Here is a 20,851-nt window from a genome sequence, read left to right as displayed (position 1 = left end):
ATTAGTGTCATTATTGCAGGAATGAGTTTGCTATAAAAGGAGGAGCGTGGCCCCCTTTTACTCCCTCTCTATCTCCCCCTTTCTCTTTCCCTCTCAACTTCTACCATGGAATGACATAGCAAGAAGGCTCTCACCAGATGCCAGCACCTTGATGTCAGACTTTCCAGCCTCCAAAACTGTGAGCCAGTAAGTGTCTGTTTATTATAAATTACCCAGTCTCAGGTATTCTGTTAGCAGCACAAAACAAACTAAGACACCCAATAATAAACAGCTAACACAAAGTTGATGATGGGAGTCCTCCATGGACTCCCAAGGACACAAAGTCTGCCTCCTGTGGGTGGCCTCTGGATAGCTACAGAAAGGAAGGGCCAAGCATAGTGTTGAGGCTCAGAGGGGCTGAATATGCAAATGGACGATGGCCAACCATTTATTACAAAGAACTTCTATATCAACTAGGCCAGGAGGCCAAACCACAGCTTCTGCAGCAATTGTCCTAGAAGGGTGAGAACTTGGCCAACAACTATCAGCTTCCTTATTCTTTGTCTCACTTCCAACTCAGGACCAAGCATGGAAAGCCAAGTATGGTATGCTGCCCAGATCAATTGCACAAGCTGCTCCACTTCTAATCATCCTGCCTCCGGCTTCCCCACACCACAAATTCTGATCAGAACCTGAGGCTGCTTCACCCACCTTTTTTTTTCAACTATAAAGCTCTCCCATTCCCCTGCCTGCCTTTGGGTCTCTGCCAAAGGGCAAGTGGTGGTGGCTGACTTGATTGTTATAACAACCTCTGAATAGTTTCTGTTCGTTCTCATGGGGTGGTCATTTCCACAGCCCCGTCTTCCTCCACTCATGTGTGCTCTGCTGCCTCCTGCTGGCCACCTTAGGAGGGCCAGCCTTGAAGGGGGCCACATTGTTCTGGATGTTCCTGCAGGAGCAGTAGGAGCAGCAGCCCAGGTGGCTAATGACCAGTCTTCTCTCCCTTCCCCACTCTCCAGATTAGCATTCTCTGTAGGTTGTCTTGAGACTAATTGCTGGCTGACGGGAGCCTTTAATTAGTCCAAATTAGGGGGCAAGGCGTATAATGAACTAAAATATTCCTTTCTCCTTCACTCCAGTGCTCAAAAGAGAAATACAGATTCAGCATGACGTTATGGAGGTCTTTTTTGCCAGACTGTGGGAGAAAGCTCTGGATTATAACTAGGGTGGAAAGAGGTGGTCTCTATTTATAGCCTGGATTACTGTTTTCTAAGAAACAGTCCAAAGGAAGGAATTTGGACTTTGTAGTTGCCCATATTGGGGATAGGAAAGTCTGAAGAAAAAAGGAATCCTCATGGTAGTGAAATATTTTTCATTTCGGAAACCTTTGCAAAACAAAAACCGCAGCTCAGAATGGAAAACCCATCCTTCCCCACCTTCTCTCCTCCCCACTCCCTCACTTCCCAGCAGAACTCGGAGATGGGAAGGCCAGTTCCTCTAGGCCAGATAAAGCCACCAACAGTCACCATATGCCTACAGCGATGGCACTCTAATGCCCAACAAAGGCATAGGGGTTGATTATTCTGAAGGGAGGGTCAGGCAAGCTATTTGAGGCCTTAAAGAGAGGGTACTATGAGAAGAAAAGGGAAGAAAAAGAGTTAGGAAACGGCCTATCTTTGAAACTTCAGTCATTAGGCTTTATTCTGCTAATGCAAAGACCAAAAGCCACATCAAGGGTGAGGCAGTCAATTTTTTTCATCACCCCTTCCCAACCCCACGTGGCTTTTGGCAGTAAAGACTGGCTTGAATCCTCATCAGAATGCAATGAAGGGAAAGTGGGAAAGCAGGAATGAAGTGATCACCAGAGCTCACCCACTAGGCTGAGGAAACAGTTTAACTGCAGAACCCAAGATGAGGAGGACCTTAGAGCCAAGGCCCAGTTGTAAAGGTCGTTAGATGGAGTCCCTGCCTTCCCCTCTGCCTGTTTCTGCCTTCCTGGTAGGTGATTAGAGGCATAAATTGTGAGAGCAAAAAAAGTAGGTACCTGCGACGTGGGTTACCTCAATGAGTGAATCTGACCTGAATCTTGTCACGGTTTGTGTGTCCTCCCTTGTCTCACCTCCTGGCCTCTCCTGACCTGTGAAGGAAACCTGGGGCTTGGGCAGTGATGCATTGTACTTGACGGTGTTTCCTAAAACAGAGGGGTTGTAAGGATGGGCAGGAATGTTACATCTGGAAATTCCTAGCACAGAACTCAGCACATGGGAGATCCTGAGTAAATGGTGGTGCACTAAGGAGCTAGGATCCACCACGTGATGTGGAATGAAAAATTGCTGTTGGATACGACCTTTACTTCAGTAGTGCTCTGGAAATAGTAGTACAACCTCAATGAGACATAGATAATGTTTTTTGCCAGTGAGCTGTTGAAAGCAGCTGGGAGAGTGAGTGACTCTCCCTTAAAGGGATCTTCTTTTCTCCTTCCTGTAGCAGAGGCCTTTGCCGAGGATCTACCCCCATCTTCTTTCTATTTCATCAAATTCAACTTCTTGTGTCCTTTCAGAGCTCTGTCTTCCTTAGGTAACAATTCATGTTGCATTGTATGTGTCAGTAAAAGGGTGTTGATTAAGCTTATTAAATTAAAAATAAACATATTGGGAAATATGTATTTCTTCCTCTTCACATTTCTAGAAGAATTTGTGTAGAATTAGTACTATTTCTTCCTTAAATGTTTGTTATAATTTAGCAGTGAAGTCATTTGGACCTAGTGTTTTCTTTATAGGAATATTTTTAAATACAACTTCAGTTTCTTTAATCAGTATAGGGCAATTCAGATTATCTATTTCTTCTTGAATGAGCTTTGGTGGCTTTTGTCTTTCAAAGAATTCATCCATTTCATCTATATTATTAAATGTATTGGCACAAGGTTGTTTATAATATTCCTTTATTATCGTTTAAATATCTGTAGAATCTAGAGTGATGTTATCTCTTTCATTCCTAATATTAGTAATGTCTTTTTTTCTTCATCAGTCTGGCTACAAATTGTCAATTTTGTGGTTCTATTTTAGAACCAGCTTTTAAAATATATATAAATATTAGCAGGATTGCTTTAATAATGATACATTTTATTAAATGAAATGAAGGCAATGCATAATTATGAGTAAATGCACCTATATGTTTATATAGGTTTCTGCATATATAGAGACAGATAAAAAGATTTATATTTATTTTAATAGTGTCAGGGAAGTTTAGTCTTAAAGAAAAGTCTGCATTATTTGTGGTGAAAGAAGCAGCTTTTTTTTAAAAGAAGAAGCTTTTAATCTCATTGATTTTTCTCTATTTTTTTTTCTGTTTTCCATTTCATTGATCTCTGCTGCAATCTTTAGCATTTTCTTCCTTCTACTTACTTTGTGTTAATATGCTCTATTTTTTTAAATTAATTTTTTTTATAGTAGAAGCCGAATTCATTGGTGTAAAGCTTTTTTTCTAATATAGACATTCGGTGTTCTGAATTTTCCTCTAAGTATTGCTTTAGCAGCATCTCATGAATTTTTGATATTTTGTGTTTTTGTTTTTATTTAGTATAAAATAATGTCTAATATTTCTTTTATTTCTTTTTTGATCAATTATTTGAAAGTATTGTATTTAGTTTCCAAATATTTGGGGATTTTTCCAGAGATCTTTTTGTTATTGATTTCTAATTTTATTCTGTTGTGGCCTAAGAATAAACCTAGTATGACTTGAATCCTTATAACTATATTGAGACTTGTCTTGTGACCCAGAATATGTTCTGTATTGGTAAATATTCTGTGTGTGTACTTGAAAAGAATACATATTCTTCTATTCTTGAGTGGAGTATTATAGAAATGTCAATTAGGTCAAGAGTGTGGATCATGTTTTTCAAGTCTCCTATATCCTGATTTTATAACTACACATTGTACCAGTTATTGAGATGGGGATGGGGATGGGCATCTCTGACTGAAATGGTGAATTTTTTACCTCTCCTTTCAGTTCTATCAGTTTGTGCTTCATGTATTTTGAAGCTCTGTTATTTGGTATATAAGGAGTTAGGATTGTTATGCTCTCCAGATGAATTAACCCTTTTCCATTATGAAATGGCCTTTGTCTCATGATACTTTTTGTTCTGAAATCTACTTTGTCTGATATTAATATAGCCGATCCAGCTTTCTTTTGGTTAGTGTTAACATGGTATATCTCTCCATTCTTTTACTTTTTAATCTATATGTGTATTTATATTTAAAGTACCAAAAGAAAGTGCTTTAAAGATGTTGTTCCACTATGTTCTCATTTGCATTGTTTCCCATGAGAAATATGCCATCACTCTTAATTTTGTTCTTCTGAATGTATCAAATCTTTTTTCACTGCCCCCTCCCCATCCCCCCCGCCCCGGTTAAAGATTTTTTCTTGGTCACAGATTTTGAGCAATTTGATTATGATTTGGTATTGTCTTCAAGTTTCTTGTGCTGAAGATTCATTCTGCTTCTTGGATATATGTGTTTGTCATTTCAATCTGAAGTAAAAATAACATTTCTGTAGGATTTTTCATGAAAGTAGAGTTATGGACTGAAAAGATTTGAAAATTTTATATTTTGATGCATTTTACCAATTTAGCTTCCATAAAGTGTTGACCAATTCACATCCCCAGAAGCAGACAGTATCATATTTTCTAAAAATCATTGCCAATCTAACTGGTTAAAAAGGTACTCATTGTTTTAATTTGCATTTCTTTGATTATTCATGGAACCAAACCTTTGCTAATGTTTATTGACTATATTTTCTCATTTTTCTTCATTCTTTCATTTAATTATTTAAAACATATTTGTTGAGCTCCTGCTATGTGCCAGAAAATGTTCTATGTTCTCAGGATACAGCAATAAATAAGAAAGATGAAGTTCTCCCCTGATGGAACTTGCCTTCTAATGGGAGTGAAAGGAGATACAGTACACACATACACACAATCTCAGATGGTGATATAAGCTATAAAAAAATAAGACAAGGTGATATGATAGAGTATAACTTGGAATGGATACTTCTCTACATTGGGTAATTGCAGAATGCTTCTCTGAAGATGTGATATTTGAACTAAAACCCAAATCATGAAGAAGAGCTAAATATGCAACGATATGGGGCAAAAGCATCACAGGAACAGGAAACAAGCAAGTGAAGATGTTCTAAGGTAGGAAAGATCCTATTCTGTTTGAGAACCAGATTGCGGGAGAGTGGTAAGCAGGAGAAAAAGTCTTAGGAGCAAAGGTCAAACAGCTAGGCAAGAGTTTAGATTTTATTCTGAGTGATTACCTATACAAATCTTTTACTCATATTTTAAAACACTCTTGTTGTATTAAAAATATTAACACCTGTATGTATATGTTGCAAATATTTTCTCCTACTTTTCATTTGTCTTTTAACTTTGTTTACAGTTTTTTTTTTAAATTCCCCTTTCCTTTCCTTTTTTCTTGCCCTTTAGAAATATTAGTAAATCTATTAATCTTTTACTTTATAGCTACTCCCTTTAGAAAATTCACATCAAAATTACAAAAACACTCACCCAATTTTCCACCATATTTGTTACTTTTACACAGCATCAACTTTTTAGTTATTAAAAAAATTATTAAGTCATATGCAAGACAAATATTTCTACTCCACCTTTGAGCCTCCCTGGGCTAGGAAATGGGTTGAGAACTTGGTGATATTATATCTCTTACTTAATAATAAAATCATAGCAACACATATTATTTAATGTCTTCCTGTGGCTATTTTGATCCTCTGGGAGGCATCAAAATGGGAGGGGCAGGGGGACCACATTTGACTTATGTATATAGAGGACAAACTAAACTTAGCTCTTGGTGGGAAATGGGACCCTTCTGCTTGCCTTTCTTTGTTCTTATCTATGATCTGGCTTCCTGGGGCTCTGTGCTAAGATGCCAGATTTTATTCCAGGGAAAATTACTCCTTGTTCTCAAAACTCTCCCTTGAATCGAAGTAATCACAGTCTGGTAAATACTAAGTTCTTCCCATGTGACACAGTCAGAGGGCCTGACTCTATCAGCTTTGCAATCAGTGGCTGTTCTAGGATCCAGAGCTATAGCCCCTGTCTCTGTAGACAGATGCAGAGCTCAGAAAAGGCAGAAATGAATTTGTTTTTTTGCTTTTTCATTACTGGCGTCAAATTTTAGGCTCTCTGTTCATAAAATGTCCTGACCCTGAAAATAATCCTGTCTCAGTTTTTTGAATCTCACCCTTGGGTGGATTTTGGTCCTTTGGATAGTTTACACTTATGATATGGCTGAGGATAGATAAGCTGCCTGGCTGTGAATTTGGAGAGCTGGACATGAGGAGCAGCTGTCCAGGCAGTATAATGTGGCCAGAACGCCCCACTGGCCCAGAGGTTTGGGCTTCTAAACTCCCAGTAGGTGGCAAAGCCCCAATGTTAATTGAGTTCAAAGTTTATATTTGAAGTATTTTATTCCTGATATCACTTTTTAACATTTTCTCTCTTCTCCTCCAGTCTCAATGGAAAAAGTATTCTGACTTCACCAATCTTTGTCCTCAACCCTGGGTCACCTGCCCCCTTTGAACCCATGCCCGCAGCTCTTCTGCCTTCTTTTAACCTCATCTCCAGTAGCACTTTCCATTTAACCTACAGACATGCTCTCCAATCTTCCAAATGTTTGCTCAGGCTACCTCCTCCTTTAATATATCTATCTCATCTAAATTAGCACCTCCTCAACCTTCTCTGGGTCCCTTGTATGTTTCTTTCCTGACAATCATCTTATTTGTAGTTCTTTTAATTTGCATTATCTACTTATATTCTTATCATATTCTTCATTAAAAATAAGTTCCCTGAGGCCAGGAATGATGTTTGCTTTATTCATTATTATATGTTGTGGAAAGATATAATAATTGCAGAATGCTTCTCTGAACATGTGATATTTGAACTAAAACCCAAATCATGAAGAAGAGCTAGGTATACAACAATATGGGGCAAAAGCATCACAGGAACAGGTAACAAACGTGAAAATGTTTGACCACGCAAATGAGAACAAGAAAAGGCTATTTAATTAGAGCTTGCAAGGGAGTCAGCCACCATCGCTTGCATTTGGCAGAGACTCAAGGCTAGCAGGAGTGCAGAGGCTGTTGGCCGGGGAAGTGGTAGGTAGGCTGACTGGAAGCAGGGCATCTAATGCGATTGGTTAGGGCAACATATTTGGCTTTCATCAGTTGGTCCTATGTTGGAAGCAGGTGCCAAAAATAGGGAAGCTGGCAGTTATTAATCAATTCCTGATCATTTGGGGTCAATTGTTATAGGGGTTATTCTTTGGCTTCCTGTACTGCATACTGTGGATAGTAGCTTGGCTTCCTGAACTGGTTGCTATAGGCCGTGGGTCTGAGTCCTGTTTTATAAATAGTCTGAATTGTTCATTTGTATATTCAGTCTTTCAATTCCCAGGACCAGCACAGTGTCCAGCAGAGAGTAAGAACTCAGTGATTATTTATGAATAAATTAACATGTGGATGGCAACTCTGAATTTGACATTGCCCCTTGGAGATGTAGCTCTTTTTCTTCCTCTTTTCACCTGGCTTCCCTTCCCTGTCTCTTTTCTAGCTCTGTTCTCTGTCACCTCCTAGTTGAAGGTGAGTTAGAGAGACTCTCCACAAGCTTTTCATTTTTCTCTCTACAGTGATCTTAGACAACTCATCTATTTCCACAGCTCCAAGTAACACTTCCAGGAAAGTGAGTTCAAGATTCTTATCTCTAGCCCAGACCTCTGTCCTGCACCGCAGATCAACCGTCTGATGGACAACTCCATGCTGACATCCTGCCAGCATCTCAGAGCCCATTGCCAGCCCCTCCTCCCTGGGAAGCCCTCTCTCTTCCTCCAGACATTTCCATTTGGTGCATTTGTGGCAAAAGCACTACTAAAGGTGGTTTCTGATTCTATAGGAGAATAAATTTGAGCAGGAGTGTGAACAAAACAGAGGGAAGGAGGGAAAATGAAAAATGGGCACCTGGTGGTGTTGGCAGGAAGAGTGCCCCCTTAGGGTGCAAGAAGGGACTGAACACTCAAGCTAGCTCAAGGGCTGGAGCTGGAAAAGTGATCTGATGTGAAAGATGCCAGCCTGAGATACCAAAATAATCTCCAAATCTGGGTTTTCCAACAACAAAAGCAACACGATATTGGGAAACAGCTGAGGAAGCAGTCATTTTTGTGGAGGAGATCAGTGGGAGTGGGCTGGGGAGGAATGGGGGCTACCTAGCACTCCTTTTTCAGACAGTAGAGGTGATCTAGGAACAAGGTCCCTATGCAAGAATATCAGGCTGCAGCAACTTCTGTGCTCGGTAAGGGGTCTTACAGAGCAAAGTTACTTGAAAGGGGGTCTCAAATGACCAGATCACACAGAGTGGGCCATTTTGTTTTTGTCATCCGCCACCCAGGACTTCCCACAGTTGTCTGCAACGAAGGACTTGAATAGGATTTGGTATTCCCACAGTGGATGTGATGGGTTGCATCCGGGAGAAGGAATGCCCTCTACCATCTCCCTCCCACCAGGACCTAATATAATCCAGGCCAGGGGAAGTGCCTCTTCCAAATGGAGGCATCAGAGTTGCGTTATCCAAGGCTGTCAGTTCCTTTGTGATAGTTCTCTTTCTCCCACATTTCATCTTATACCTATTTTGTGGCACTTTATGTAAAAATATGGTCCAAATTTCTACTGGTTCTATCTTTCTAATAGTTCCAAACTTTGCCCCTTTATAGTCCATTGCCTCTACTGTAGCCTGGCTTCATGCCTCCTAGAAAGTTCCTCCCAATTAGGCTCCTAGCACCTGCTTTTCTGATTTAATTACTCCCCTGCAAATTCATCCTACGCATTACCCTCAGCCTCCTTGTTTTCCATTTGGTCCTGTTTTAAGGTACTCTTTACACAACAATTGGATTTTTGAAAAATCTGCAAGTACTGGTTACAGAGAGTGGAATGAATATCTGGGATCCCACTAAAATGATTGTTTATTTTCAAGTGTTCCTTTACCAAGAGCAGGTGAAGAAAACCACCAGTGAACAAGCGGTTTCAACAAACATTTAGAAGATGGAAAGCATATGAGAGCACATCAAAGGGAACAGGGAGGCCACAGAAAGGAGGAGGCAGCCAGAGTGGATGAGCGAGCTGATCCACCAGGCAGAACCTCTGAGAGGCCTTGGGCTCAGAGTTGGCAGGTGTTGGGGGCAGAGAGAAAAAGTCTATATGTACCCCTCACCTCCATGTCCTGTGCCCAAATCTAGAGCTCAGGCAACCAACTTTAACTCCTGGGGTAGGGGAACTTGGAGGGGTCTTCTCTAAGAAATTGAATGAAAATTCTGGATAATGCTGAAGTGTCACATATGGTGTTAGTGTCTCAGAGAGAAGCATCCCTATTCTGGCATGTGTGGCTGCATATACAGACAAACAATGGCCAGGCCACATATAAAAATAGAGCTCTAACCTATTGTCTGTAGTAACCAACCCAGAAGCCAGCCTACCATCTGCAAGTCAGACTTGTAGAAGTCAGAACACTATCTCTGGTGACTAGCCCAGGAAGTCAAACAATAACCCCTGTAAGAATCAACCCAAAGACCTAGGAGTTGATTAATAGCTGCCAGCTTCCCTCATTTTTATCCCTGCTTCCAACTTAGGGCCAACTGAAGAAAGCCAAATATGTGCCCCTAACCAACTGTGTAAGATTGTCCTGCCTACTGCTTCCCCTGCCAACAGCCTCCAGTCAGGGCAGACCTGAAGCCTTCTCTTTTTTCCACACTAAAGCTTTCCCACTCTAGTGCCTGCCTTTGAGTCTCTGCCAAATGTGAGTGATAATGGCTGGCTCCCTTGAAAGCTCTGAATAAATAGCCTTTGCTTGATCTCATTTGGATGGTTTTCATTTGTTTCCATGTTCTGAAGCAAAGTCTTCCAGTCAACAAGCCCTCCCCATATACACAGAACTCCCCAGCAGCTTTGCTATTGAGGGGAAAGAAGACCCACATATACAACCACGGAGGAAACCCACACCAGCTAGCTATAAAAATCAACCCAGCCCTTCATTCTTAAATACAGCTAAAGTCACCAGACTCAGAGAAAACCAGCAGCGCCAGGAGAAGGTCAAGAAAACAGAACAGATTGACGTTGGAGGAAACCTGTCATTCAGAGACTTGAAACAAGCTTAAAAACATTCCAATTGGATCTTTGGTGAGATTTGAGAAGATATTACACCCATGAAACCAAAACAGTGGGCTGTGAAAAACAGCAAGAAAATTAAAAAAAAGTCTCTTGGAAATTAAAGGTGGATTGCCAAAATTAAAGATTGGAAGATTAAGTTGAGAAACAGAACAGAGAGCAGAAAGATAGTCTGAATGTATGGTAGAAAAGATAAGCCACTTTTTGTAACTTTTTCATGGTTAAATCCAGAAATGGTTGGGGTAGGGGTGGTGTCTGGGTAAGGGCCTGGGAGTGGAGAGGTGGGTTGGCTGGGGCTCTGTCGCTTTGCATTAGAAATCCTTTGATCTATGTATGTTAGCCACGTGCACGGATCACTCTGATAAAAACAAATACCTAACTGCACATCTGACGGTTCCATTTTGCTGCTTAAAACCCATCGCTCCTCCCCATCACATAAAATGACAGAGCTCAGTCTTTTTCTTGACCATGACCTGCCATGAGCCAGCCCTCCCGTCTCCCACCAACCCCTGAATCCACTTCAGTTCCACCCAACTACTGAGCAGGCTGAGTGAGCCTTCTGAGCTGAGCCGTGGGCCAGACTTAGCTGGTTTCAAACCTACTCAATGTTTATGTCCTGATCTGAAAAATGAGGATAACAAGAGTGCCTGTTGAGGCTTTTGTGAAGATCAAATGAGCTAACTCTCCTATGTTACATATTTAGCAGAGCCCCTGGGCACACGGTGAGTGATTAATAAATGTAACAGTGATTGCAGCTCCCAGAACTAGTCTGGCTTTATCCACCTCAATTTTAACCCTCCTTTGGCTACTCTATTTATGCCTAAAAATACTTTTAAAAAATCATTAAACCCTCAGCTTTACTGTCAAGTGCACACCCACTTAGACACCTATTTAATCCTCATTTCTTAAGAGATTTTAATACATTTTATACGTATTTGTGAAGCCACAATTTAGGAGCAACTGAAAGTCTTGCTTTGTATGTGCATACCTTGGGACCTTAGCTGGTTTTTGACCAGCCGTTCATTTCTCTTCTCAGCGAACTGCCCTCCTCTACTGGGGCTCAAGGCTCATTCCTTTGGGAAGCCTTTTTGGGCCCCCCACCCCGACCCCTTTCTTGCAGACTTCCCATGAATAACTTTGTCCCCACTGCTGCTGTCATCGGTCCCCTACTGCAGATGGTGAGCACTGCCTTTGGAAGGACTCTCCGTCCGTCTCCTGACTCCAGCGCCCACCTGACCATCTGAGGCAAGCTCTGCCCAGTGAACAACCCCTGAGGTGGATGCAGAAGGGATGGAGGCTGAGTTTAGTCGGCGAGCAGGGCTTGCTAGTGCCTGGAAAGGCGAGCAGTTGTTGGAAAAGCCGGCCAAGTGCAGCAATGCTAGAACCCTTTCTTTGTCACAAGATTGTGGGGAAAGCACCATCTAATGCTGGGAAGCTTCCTGGCTCCGGGTTCCAGAAGGTTTTGAGTGGGTGATCGGCTGCCAGTTCAAGTACAGAAGGGACAGGAAGTCAGTGCTCTTCTCCAGCTATGTTCTAACACTTCGTGCTTTAGGATGCGGCCCTGCCTGAGAAGCATACGCTATTTCTTAAGCTGGCTTTTGCCTTTCTCTTCTTTCTTTTTTGTAAATTAAATCATGTGGTCCAACTAACTCAATTCCTCTCAGCAGAGAGACAAACCAAAACAGTCTTACATGAAGGTCAGAAGAGTTGCTAAAAGTCATATAGAAAGTAGAAAGACCAGATCAGAACTTGGGTTTCCAAAATTCCAGACCAGTGCATTGTGATTTTGAGGGTAAAAGGAAGGGGTTAAAAGGAAGAGGGAACCCTGCAAGCAGCTGAGGTAGCTGGTACCCAAAATACAGCTGATGATCTGGGTGGCCCATCCCTGCCCTGGCTTTGGGTCTTTTGTATGGTGTATCCCTTACGGAAACCAAGGGGGTGTCAAAAGTACTCTCATCAGAGCGGTGTCATGAGGATGTATGGCAGATTATTGAGAAGTTCATAATCATTAGGTATCTAACAACCTAACTCTGAGGCTTTAGTGCAGCAGGCAAACTGGCTTTCTCTTTGTGCACCTTGGATACCTGCCCCTAGAGCAAAGTCACGCAAGTCAAGCAGAGGAGAGGCCCACTGCCATTTTATTGGAGGCACCCTCACAGGAGGGGAGGCTGGGCTGTCACCACCAGCTCTGCCATGGATGGGGAGGACCTGCAGCCCCATCACAGCCCCCATCCCTAAAGGCAGGTGGGGGCAGGTCACCTTGGCACTCCCAGCCCTTAGCTGCCACCCAGGCTGGCTAAGGCCAACCAGAGCAGTAGAGGGGCCTGGGAAGGAATGTGCAGGACTTGCACCAGCCACTATAGCCTCAGCCCCAGCCTGTGCTGCTCCTGCAGGGAGGGCCTGAGGAGGGAATTGGCCTGGGCCTACCCTGGTTCGCAGATGGTGGGAGCGAGGGAATGTGGGTGGGAGAAGACAGGGCGCCTTCAGGAAAGGATGGACAGGAACAGAGAGAAGGCCATGAGGGTGTAGGAGAGTTCCCAGGACGGGGCAGGGTTGGCAAAGAGGCGGGCCACGGCCACGTTGGGGTTGCCCTGGGCAGGCTGAAACCACTTCTGGAGACATCGCCCACTGTGCCGGCGCTCCGGGCTCGCCTTGAAGGAGTTGCTCCAAACCTTCTCGCACAGGTCGGCCGGGGTGGGGAAGTAGTGGGGGAAAGGGAGACACCGGGCCTTTGCAGGGCAGCGGTTCTTCCCTGTGGGCACCAGGGGTGGACAGCTCACCTCCATTGCCCCACCCTCTGCACCTGCGCCCACCCGGGCCCACCCAGGGGCCTGCCTCCTCCGCCCCGGCCCCACCACTCACCCTGACTCCAGTCCCAGCCGCCCTGCCAGTTGGATTTGCAGGTGTATGACCAGCGGCAGTCTTCCCACCACTCCTCGCAGTCCTCCCGGCACAGTGGTACGTCCACCACTCGCTCTCCCTGCCCGCTCCAGGCCGCCTGGTGCGTGCACAACAAGAGACAGAATATTACAGCAGAGGTTTGAAGACTGCTAATAGCTATGATGGTGCTTGTGCTGGGTACCATCTGTACACATCTCTTATAGTCTCTAGGTATTACTTCACAAGTGAGAACAAGGAGGCTAAGAGATTAGTTTGTCCCAGGCTGAACAGCTAATAGGTACAGAAGATGGGATTCAAACTTAGGTCTATCTAACTCCACCCAGCCTCCCTGGGTGACAGCCCCTCATCCCACTGTTCTCATCAGACCACTGTCCCCATCAGCCGTTCTCTAGCAGGGGCCTCCGGCTTTGCTCTTGTCCAGAAGGGGACAGCACTGCCTGTTCCTTCTAGCATCCTGGAGATGCCAGCATGGGGTCGGATGGAAATTCCAGCTTAGTAATAGGGCATTGCACAAATCTGTGCCCTGCCCCCCACCCCTGCCTCCTGCCCCAGGCTTGTCACCGGCTGGATCCAAGGCCCCAGGTTTGGAGAGCACTCATAGAAGCACGTGGCCTGGATGAAGTGCTTCTGGCAGCCCGGCATCAATAGTCCGCAGTGAATTCGGCTGAAGTTGTAGAGCGGGGACACATCCAGGTGGGCTTCCCAGCTTGTCTCGGCCGTGCAGCAGGCATTGCCCTTCCAGGGGATGCACTGGAGGTGGAGGAAGAACCAAAAGGCACAGGGAGTAGAGGCAGGGGCTAGTGAGTGTCTAGGGCAGAAGGGTGGCAGAATGAAAGTGTCCCTTAGGAGAAGGCCTGAGCAAGTGGGATGACTTTAGCTAGTAAGCCCCTGTATGGGAGGACCCCTGATAATCTCTATCAACATTCAGCCAAAGGGCACCCCAACCTGCACCCCAACCTCCCTGCCACAGGCTGCTGTAGTCCTCTGGGAACATAACTTTTGGGGTCTCAGATACTAGGCAGCAGAGGGCTTTTGGGGAAAAGTAGACAGATGGAGGAGCCCCCACGAGACCCAGGGGAATCTGGGGTTGCACTGGGTGGAGGGACTCATAGGCTAAATGCCAGCTCTGCTCCTCTTCCCACATCCCTGGCAACTGCCTTTAGGAGTTGGGAAGGGGTCACTTAGGTCATGTTTTCTCAGGGTCTGTTGGCAAGAAGGCTTGTATTAATCCATGCTGAACCAACACGGGCCTCCGGGATCACCATCTGACCCTGTGCCCCAAGTGGTCAGAGCAGCTCAGAGATGAGAACTTGGACTTGCTTGGCTCTGATGGTGTCAAAAAGGCATAGCCTCTCTCCAGTCACCTTTGCTCAAATCCCAACCCAAGGAACCAAACTATCATGGTTGAAGGGGTCCAGAGACCATCTTGGCATTTGTGTCCCTTCCCTGATCTGCCAAAGAAGCCCCTTTCCACCCCCAGGCTAGGTCTTGACTCTGTACCTCCTCATAGAGCTTGTCTTCTGGACTGGGCTTTCTCTTGTGGTGTTTGGCATTCATGCAGATGTTGAGCAGCTCGTCCCCAGCCCAGGTGGGCATGACTGTCCACAAACCTAGCAGGAGCTGCCACCACCGTGCCATGGCCTGCTGCAGAGAAAAGAGGCATGCCACTCACTCGATGGAGAGGACATCCCACCCCGTTCCCTTCACCATCCCAGGCACTGAAGAGGGAACATAGGCTTCAAGTCTCCCTCAAGTGACTGCCACACTCCACCTACTCGTGGGACCTTCTATCTGAGGCAACATAAGAGAATGTCAGGGCAGGCGGAATAATCCTTAGAGGTCCGACACCCCCACCTCCAAACACTGTATAAATGTAGAAACTGAAGCCCAGAGAGGGGAAGAGACCAGCCCTAAGGTGAGAGTCAGAGGAAGAATGGTTCCAGCCTTCCCTGGGGGAGCTTTTCCCAGCCCTTCTCCCCTTGGAGGCAGCCTTTCTCACTCCATGGGAATTCAGAGCTTTGATCTTAGCCCACATCAAGCCCTCAAATGCTGGCTGAGTAACTGAACAGATGTTCAATAACCAGACTCTCCACAGGGCCAAAGGGCACGGTGGGACTGGGTAGTATGGCTGATGCAATCCTCGAGTGTCGACCCCAACTCTAGCCCCTAGGAGGGGTCCAAGCAAGGCCCAGAGGTCCTCAGAGCCCTGTGTCCCCTTCCCTTCTCCCCCTAGCCAGAATCCTTTCCTCTATGGCAGTAGTTCTGCTTCTACCAGCCTCAACCCATCTCACACCCATCCTGAGCACAAGGCTAGGGCAGCCAAGTGCTGGTGGCCTTGCTGGCCCCTCGGAGCCAGGGGCACACACCGGTGTGAGTCACGGGAGGAGCCTTCCACATCCAAAGCCCATCCCCATCACAGGGACAAGAACAACTTTTCCCTTGGTGTTTGTTGAGCACTCTTATTTCCAACTCTGATCTGGATAGTAGTGGTAATGGGGGAGAGTGGAAAGAGAGACGAAAGACAGAAAGACGAGGAGCCCCTTGCCCCAAGCATCCAATCCCTTAGGAAACAGGGCCCCTCAGCCAGGAGCCCATGGCTGCCCAGTCCCCCAGGCCTGGCAGGAGCCTGCCCTGGGCCCATCACGGCAGAACTGGAAACTTCTAGCCTGAGTTTTGAGCCTCAAACATCCTGGGGATGAAGACCCTAGCCCTCTGCCCCCTTTAGAGCCCATCCTTGAGTCTAAATTTAAGCCTGATCTCTTTCCATGGCACCAGTTTCAAGCTCAGAGTACTTTTTATAGAAACAAGTATGTTAGGGGAAAAGAGGAGGAGGCTGCCCCTTCTAGGGGCATACTCACTTTAAAGGCAGGAGCTTCCAGGTGCTCCCTCCCACCCCCAGAGACACAAGGCTGAGGGGAGTTCCATGATCCCACCCATTTAATACCCAATCCACCTTCTACTAGGTCCAGGTGCAGGAGCAGAACTCCAGGTGGCTCCATTTAAACAGTCTGACCCAACAACGTGGGCCTCCCATGGGTTTCAAGAGCGTTTGCTTCCTTAGAGAAACAGAGGCTCTATGCTGGGTAAGATCTGGGGTTCTTCAGTCAGATACTGGGTTCAACTCTCAGCTCTGCTACTCACTAGCTGGATGACCTTTAGAAAATTACTAAAACTCTGTCAATTTCCCCACCTGTGAAGGAAGTTGTAATGGAATTGTTGGGAAAAAGAAATTAAAGAGAAAGTTCATCAAAAACAACTTGACATTGCACCTAGCACCGAGTGAATTTTAACGGTTTGAATTCTATTCTTTTCTTCCCTGAGCCCTCTCTCTGCCTCCTCCCTGGTTCCACAGCTCTATTTTCCCCTTCACCAGCTCTGTCACCTGGTGGTCTGAGTATCAGTGTCCTCTCACAGCCCACAGGAGCTAAGGTTCCAGGCGGAGAGCAGGCCCGGCAGGATGCAGAGATGAAGCATGGCCTTGGAGACCCAAGAATTTAAACTATGATCAAAGCAAAAGCAAAAAAAAACCAAATAAAAAGTCCCTTCACAATCCACACACAAAAAATAATAAATAAATAAATAAAAATAGCCTTCCTTAGCACAGCAGGACCGCATTCCTATGAAATATTCTACAAGCGTTCTCGGTAGTGATAATACTCACAAAAACATCCATCTCAACTAAGAGACTGGAAACTTGGACAGGACTCTTGGGAGAATCCCAAAGATGATGAAAATGCTGGAAAAGGGGCCTATTTCTTTGTCTGTTTTTATAACAAATTCTCTCTTCAAAACAGTAGTAGCTGAAGTCACTGAAGTTTTATTGATACATAGGAAATCAAAACACTTAAAGCATTCTTTAACTGAAAAAAATAAAGCACACTGTGTTGTTCAGCTACACAGTTGATGAGCGAAATGTGTATTATCATCATGTTGGAAAATGGCATTTCCTACACCTGGGTAATAACAGCCACTGAGTACTAAGCACAGACAAGGACCCAGGCACTGGGCTGGTGCTATTTGTACATGGTCTGATGTCTCAAAACGACCCCCAGAGTGAACGCCTTCCTTGTTTCAGCTGTGGGAAACTGAGGCTCCGCTTGGCGTGGCAGAGCTAGGATCTGAATTCAAGTATACGTGACTTCCTATCTGAAGCTTAAGGACCAGGTGCGGGGGAGACCTCCAGGACCAAAGGAGTAGATGCTGCCTGGGTCTCCAGTGAAGTCTGCTTTTTAACACATTAACTACCATGTGAGCTGCATTTAACTCACACTCGTTTTGAGCCCGGGACCTCATGAAGCACGTATAACTCACATGTCTCTTCACCTTTGGAGCTGTGAGAACTATTTTTCAAGTTGCATATAACTCATGCACAGAAAACAATTAAAAAATCAAATTTTTCATTAAATTAGGATCATTTTGTTTCTGAAGTTCTTACTCTATTTTCATAATAAAACACTGTGGCCCCAAGGAAAAAACTTTTTTTTCTAATGTGGCAGCCAATGTGTTAAAAAAAGTTAAATATCATAATGAGATTATGTGTGTGTTGGGAGGCATGTGTTGGTTTTATCTAGAACCAGTGTTGGCTACCAGCCCAGCCTCCCTTGTCCCCACCTTAAGCATAGCCAGGAGTCTCCTCTTTAGGGTCAGATTCCAAATGGCAATGACATTGCCATAGCATGAGTCTCTTCACAAGGGTGCCTGCTTGGCAGGGCGAGAAGCCGGCTCTCATGTCCTGTTCAATTCCTCACAAATACTCAGGAAGCTGTAGCTTTGAAGGGGTAAGAGATTTGGGGTTTAATGTCACCTTAAAATGGCTTGTGGACGTGCCAGGGCCAAGAACCCAGAAATGAATCACAGAAGTAATTACCAAAATGGAAAACAGGTCCTCTGATAACTGGCCTTCATTCGGAGGGAAGAAGGACAAGGAGCGAGTTGCTAACAATCTCTAGGACAAAGCTGCAGGAAATGAGCTAAAATTACAGCAGCGCAGATGCATGTGGAGGCAGGGAGGGAGGAATTACTGCTGCCTTTCAAAGAACCATCCGGCCCACCGGCATCTGTTCCCGGGAGAGGCAGTTTGTGGCCCTTAAAGCAAAGCTCATTTTTGCCTTATTGTGACTGAGTCTTCCAGAGAAATCTGTTTTCTGACTGAAAGATGATAAATCAAAGCTGGCTGTGGATGAAGCCATTTGAAGTGGCTGATCCAAAACAATTTTATTCTTTAAAAAAACAAAACAAAAAAAAACCTCCACAACAAAACAGAACACTTAAGTTGCCAAGAGAAGAGGTAGGGCGGCGTTCTGAGGGCTGCTTTGGGGCCATAGGGATGCTAGGCAGAGATGACTCTCCCCCTCCCCTGTCATGAGGTCACCCAAGGGGCTGAAGCCCACTGAGTTCGAACAGACTAAGAAGGAAAGAACTAGAACCTAAAGTCTCCTGGCGAGAAGCTGATGTTGGAGGCAGCTGGGGGTACTTCAGTGATTCGGAGTTCTCAATGGGTCTCATGAGTCCTTCTCACGTCAAAATCTATCGACTCTCCTTGTCTAAACTCTTATTTGGTTTCCAGCCAGGGCAGGTAAAATAGGTGTGGTTTGGCCTTACTTCTTCCTTCCCTCTACGTCCATCCGATTGCCAAAGCTGTTGATGTAACTTTCTAAATATCTCTTGAATTCAAACTTTTTTTATCCCCGTTTCCCCCTTATGATCAACTGTTGTCTCACTTATTGCAACACAACCTTCTAACTGCTTCCCTTGCCCATTTCCAGAGCTGTATTCAGGCAGCAGCCAGAGTGATCTAATCTCCCAATATCTTATGGGAGTTTTCAAACATAAGGAAAGTTGAGAGAATTTTACAATGAATTTCCATATACCTGCCACTTAGATGTTACTGATACCATCCTACTATATATTCTGTTACGTCTAGCCAGCCAGCCATGCCACTATTCAGCCATCAATCTTATTTTTTATGCATTTCAAAGTAAATCGCAGACATCAGTATACTTTTTCCTAAACAATTCAAGCCTGTATGTCATTAACTAGAGTTCAATATTTGTTTGCAGTCTCTTTTTTTTCAGAATGATCTTTTTAAAATGTAAAGACAGTCATGATACTCCCATGTCTAAAATCCCTCTAGACCTTAAGATAAGTCCCAGATCCTTGACATAGCACAGGGACTCTTTTTAATCTGGTCCCTATTTACTCCTCACCCTAATCTGTTGTCCTTGGTCTCATCTACACTCCAGGAACTCAAGGGTCCATCTTTGCCCTGCCCCTTGCAGGAGGCTCCTCTGCCAGGGCTGTTCTCTCAGAGCTCACACACTGCCTGGTGACTCCCACGCACCCCTCGGCTCTCAGAGCGGATGGCCTCCCTGAGGGGAAGTCTGCACGACCCCCGTGGGTTGGTGAGATGTTTCCTTGGCGTTTACTCTTGCTGCTTCATTGCACCCACCACCTGCCTTCGGGAATGCCCGCGTGCAGGCTCCTCCCGCCTCTCTACCGTCAGCTGCTTGGGGCAGACACAGTAACATTTACAGCTCCAAACCCAGTGCCCGGCCCACAGTGCATATTCCAGAAATGCCTGTTGAGTAAATGAGAAATTCCTGGGTAGAATAAAATTGCATTTCTTAAAAACATTGTTTTAATTCAGACACTTCCCTACTTTAACCTGACTTATCCCACATCCCTCCCCTCCCACTTCCTTCCTTTCCTCTCTCCCTTCCTTCTCCTTTATCCTGAGCTCACCTGTACCTCTCTCTGCAGTTTCAAGTGACTTCTCCCTTCTCTGCCCGCTCTCCCCATCCTTCCTTCTCTTCCCTCATTTCTCCTCTCCCTTCTCTCTCCTTCTCCCCACTCCCTGCCCCACCTTCCCTCTCCCTCCCAATTTTCTCTTCCATCCCAAGTTTCGGACTGGAGCATCCTCAGTTTCTGATGATTTCTGTGAGACTTCAGGGTGTTAATGCTGGGGCCTCTCACCACCACTTGAAGAAGCCACTTTTTAGGTCTAATCACAACAAAGGAAATGAGTGTGAAGTCCGCCCGGTGTTGAAGCCCAAGGTAAGGGGAGAACAGATAGAAAAACACCCAAGTTCTATGGGAAAGGGATTAACTGTAAATTAGAGATGGGAGGAAGCTGTATCACAAAGAACAAACATCTTTATCCTCCAGCCTAGTTTTCTTCCCAGGTTGATGGCTCCTTTCTCTTCATCCAGCTTCCCTGTTGCTCATGCCACATTGTCACATTCAAACCAGGCTGCTGCTGGGTCTGTCAGAGTCTTAATAAGAAGTAACTGAGGTTTGTATGCAGTTTAAATGTACGACTGTTCTCAGTACACTTTCAACCCATCCAGCAGCCCTTCCTGGAATAGTCCTTTGACCCCAAGTTCCACCCCAGCCACCAAACTGGCTTTCTTTTCCTAGCCATGTTTCCTAAAAACCTGTATTTATTCACTGTGGCTCCTCTGTGTTACCCCTCATTACCAATCACTGATGCCTGGCTTCCACCCACCTTTCCATGGAATCCACCCTTGCCAAATTCAGCAGCAACCTCCAAATTGTTTGATCCAATGGGCAAGGTCCATCCATAGCCTACTTAGCCCCTCAGCTGCCTTTGACAGAGGTAATCAATCCCCCCTGCCTCCTTGAAACTTACCTCTTTCTTTTTTTTGAGACAGAGTCTCACTCTGTTGCCCGGACTAGAGTGCAGTGGTGTCAGCCTAGCTCACAGCAACCTCAAACTCCTGGGCTCAAG

At 45.1% G+C, this 20,851-nt stretch overlaps 1 protein-coding gene across 1 annotated transcript; it reads right to left on the bottom strand.

The window, feature by feature from the left end:
• Positions 1-12,686: 12,686 nt before the first annotated feature.
• Positions 12,687-14,742, bottom strand: IZUMO1R (IZUMO1 receptor, JUNO). Its single transcript, XM_012660055.1, has 4 exons — positions 14,605-14,742; positions 13,645-13,854; positions 13,066-13,201; positions 12,687-12,955 (listed from the first exon to the last, which is right to left on the bottom strand). The coding sequence occupies exons 1-4, from the start codon at positions 14,740-14,742 to the stop codon at positions 12,687-12,689; spliced, it is 753 nt and encodes a 250-aa protein (XP_012515509.1).
• Positions 14,743-20,851: the final 6,109 nt, after the last annotated feature.

The sequence above is a fragment of the Propithecus coquereli genome, unplaced genomic scaffold, assembly GCF_000956105.1.
Source record: "Propithecus coquereli isolate 6110/MARCELLA unplaced genomic scaffold, Pcoq_1.0 Scaffold65, whole genome shotgun sequence".
NCBI lineage: Eukaryota > Metazoa > Chordata > Mammalia > Primates > Indriidae > Propithecus > Propithecus coquereli.
The sequence above is the reverse complement of the archived record's forward strand: the minus strand, read 5'-3'. Positions and strand labels throughout refer to the sequence as shown.

Coding starts and splice junctions, on each gene's coding strand:
- IZUMO1R (XM_012660055.1), bottom strand. CDS start 14,742: ATGGCACGGTGGTGGCAGCTCCTGCTAGGTTTGTGGACAGTCATGCCC. Junction 13,855..14,604: donor AAGACAAGCTCTATGAGGAG/GTACAGAGTCAA, acceptor CTCCACCTCCAG/TGCATCCCCTGGAAGGGCAA. Junction 13,202..13,644: donor TGACAAGCCTGGGGCAGGAG/GCAGGGGTGGGG, acceptor TGCACGCACCAG/GCGGCCTGGAGCGGGCAGGG.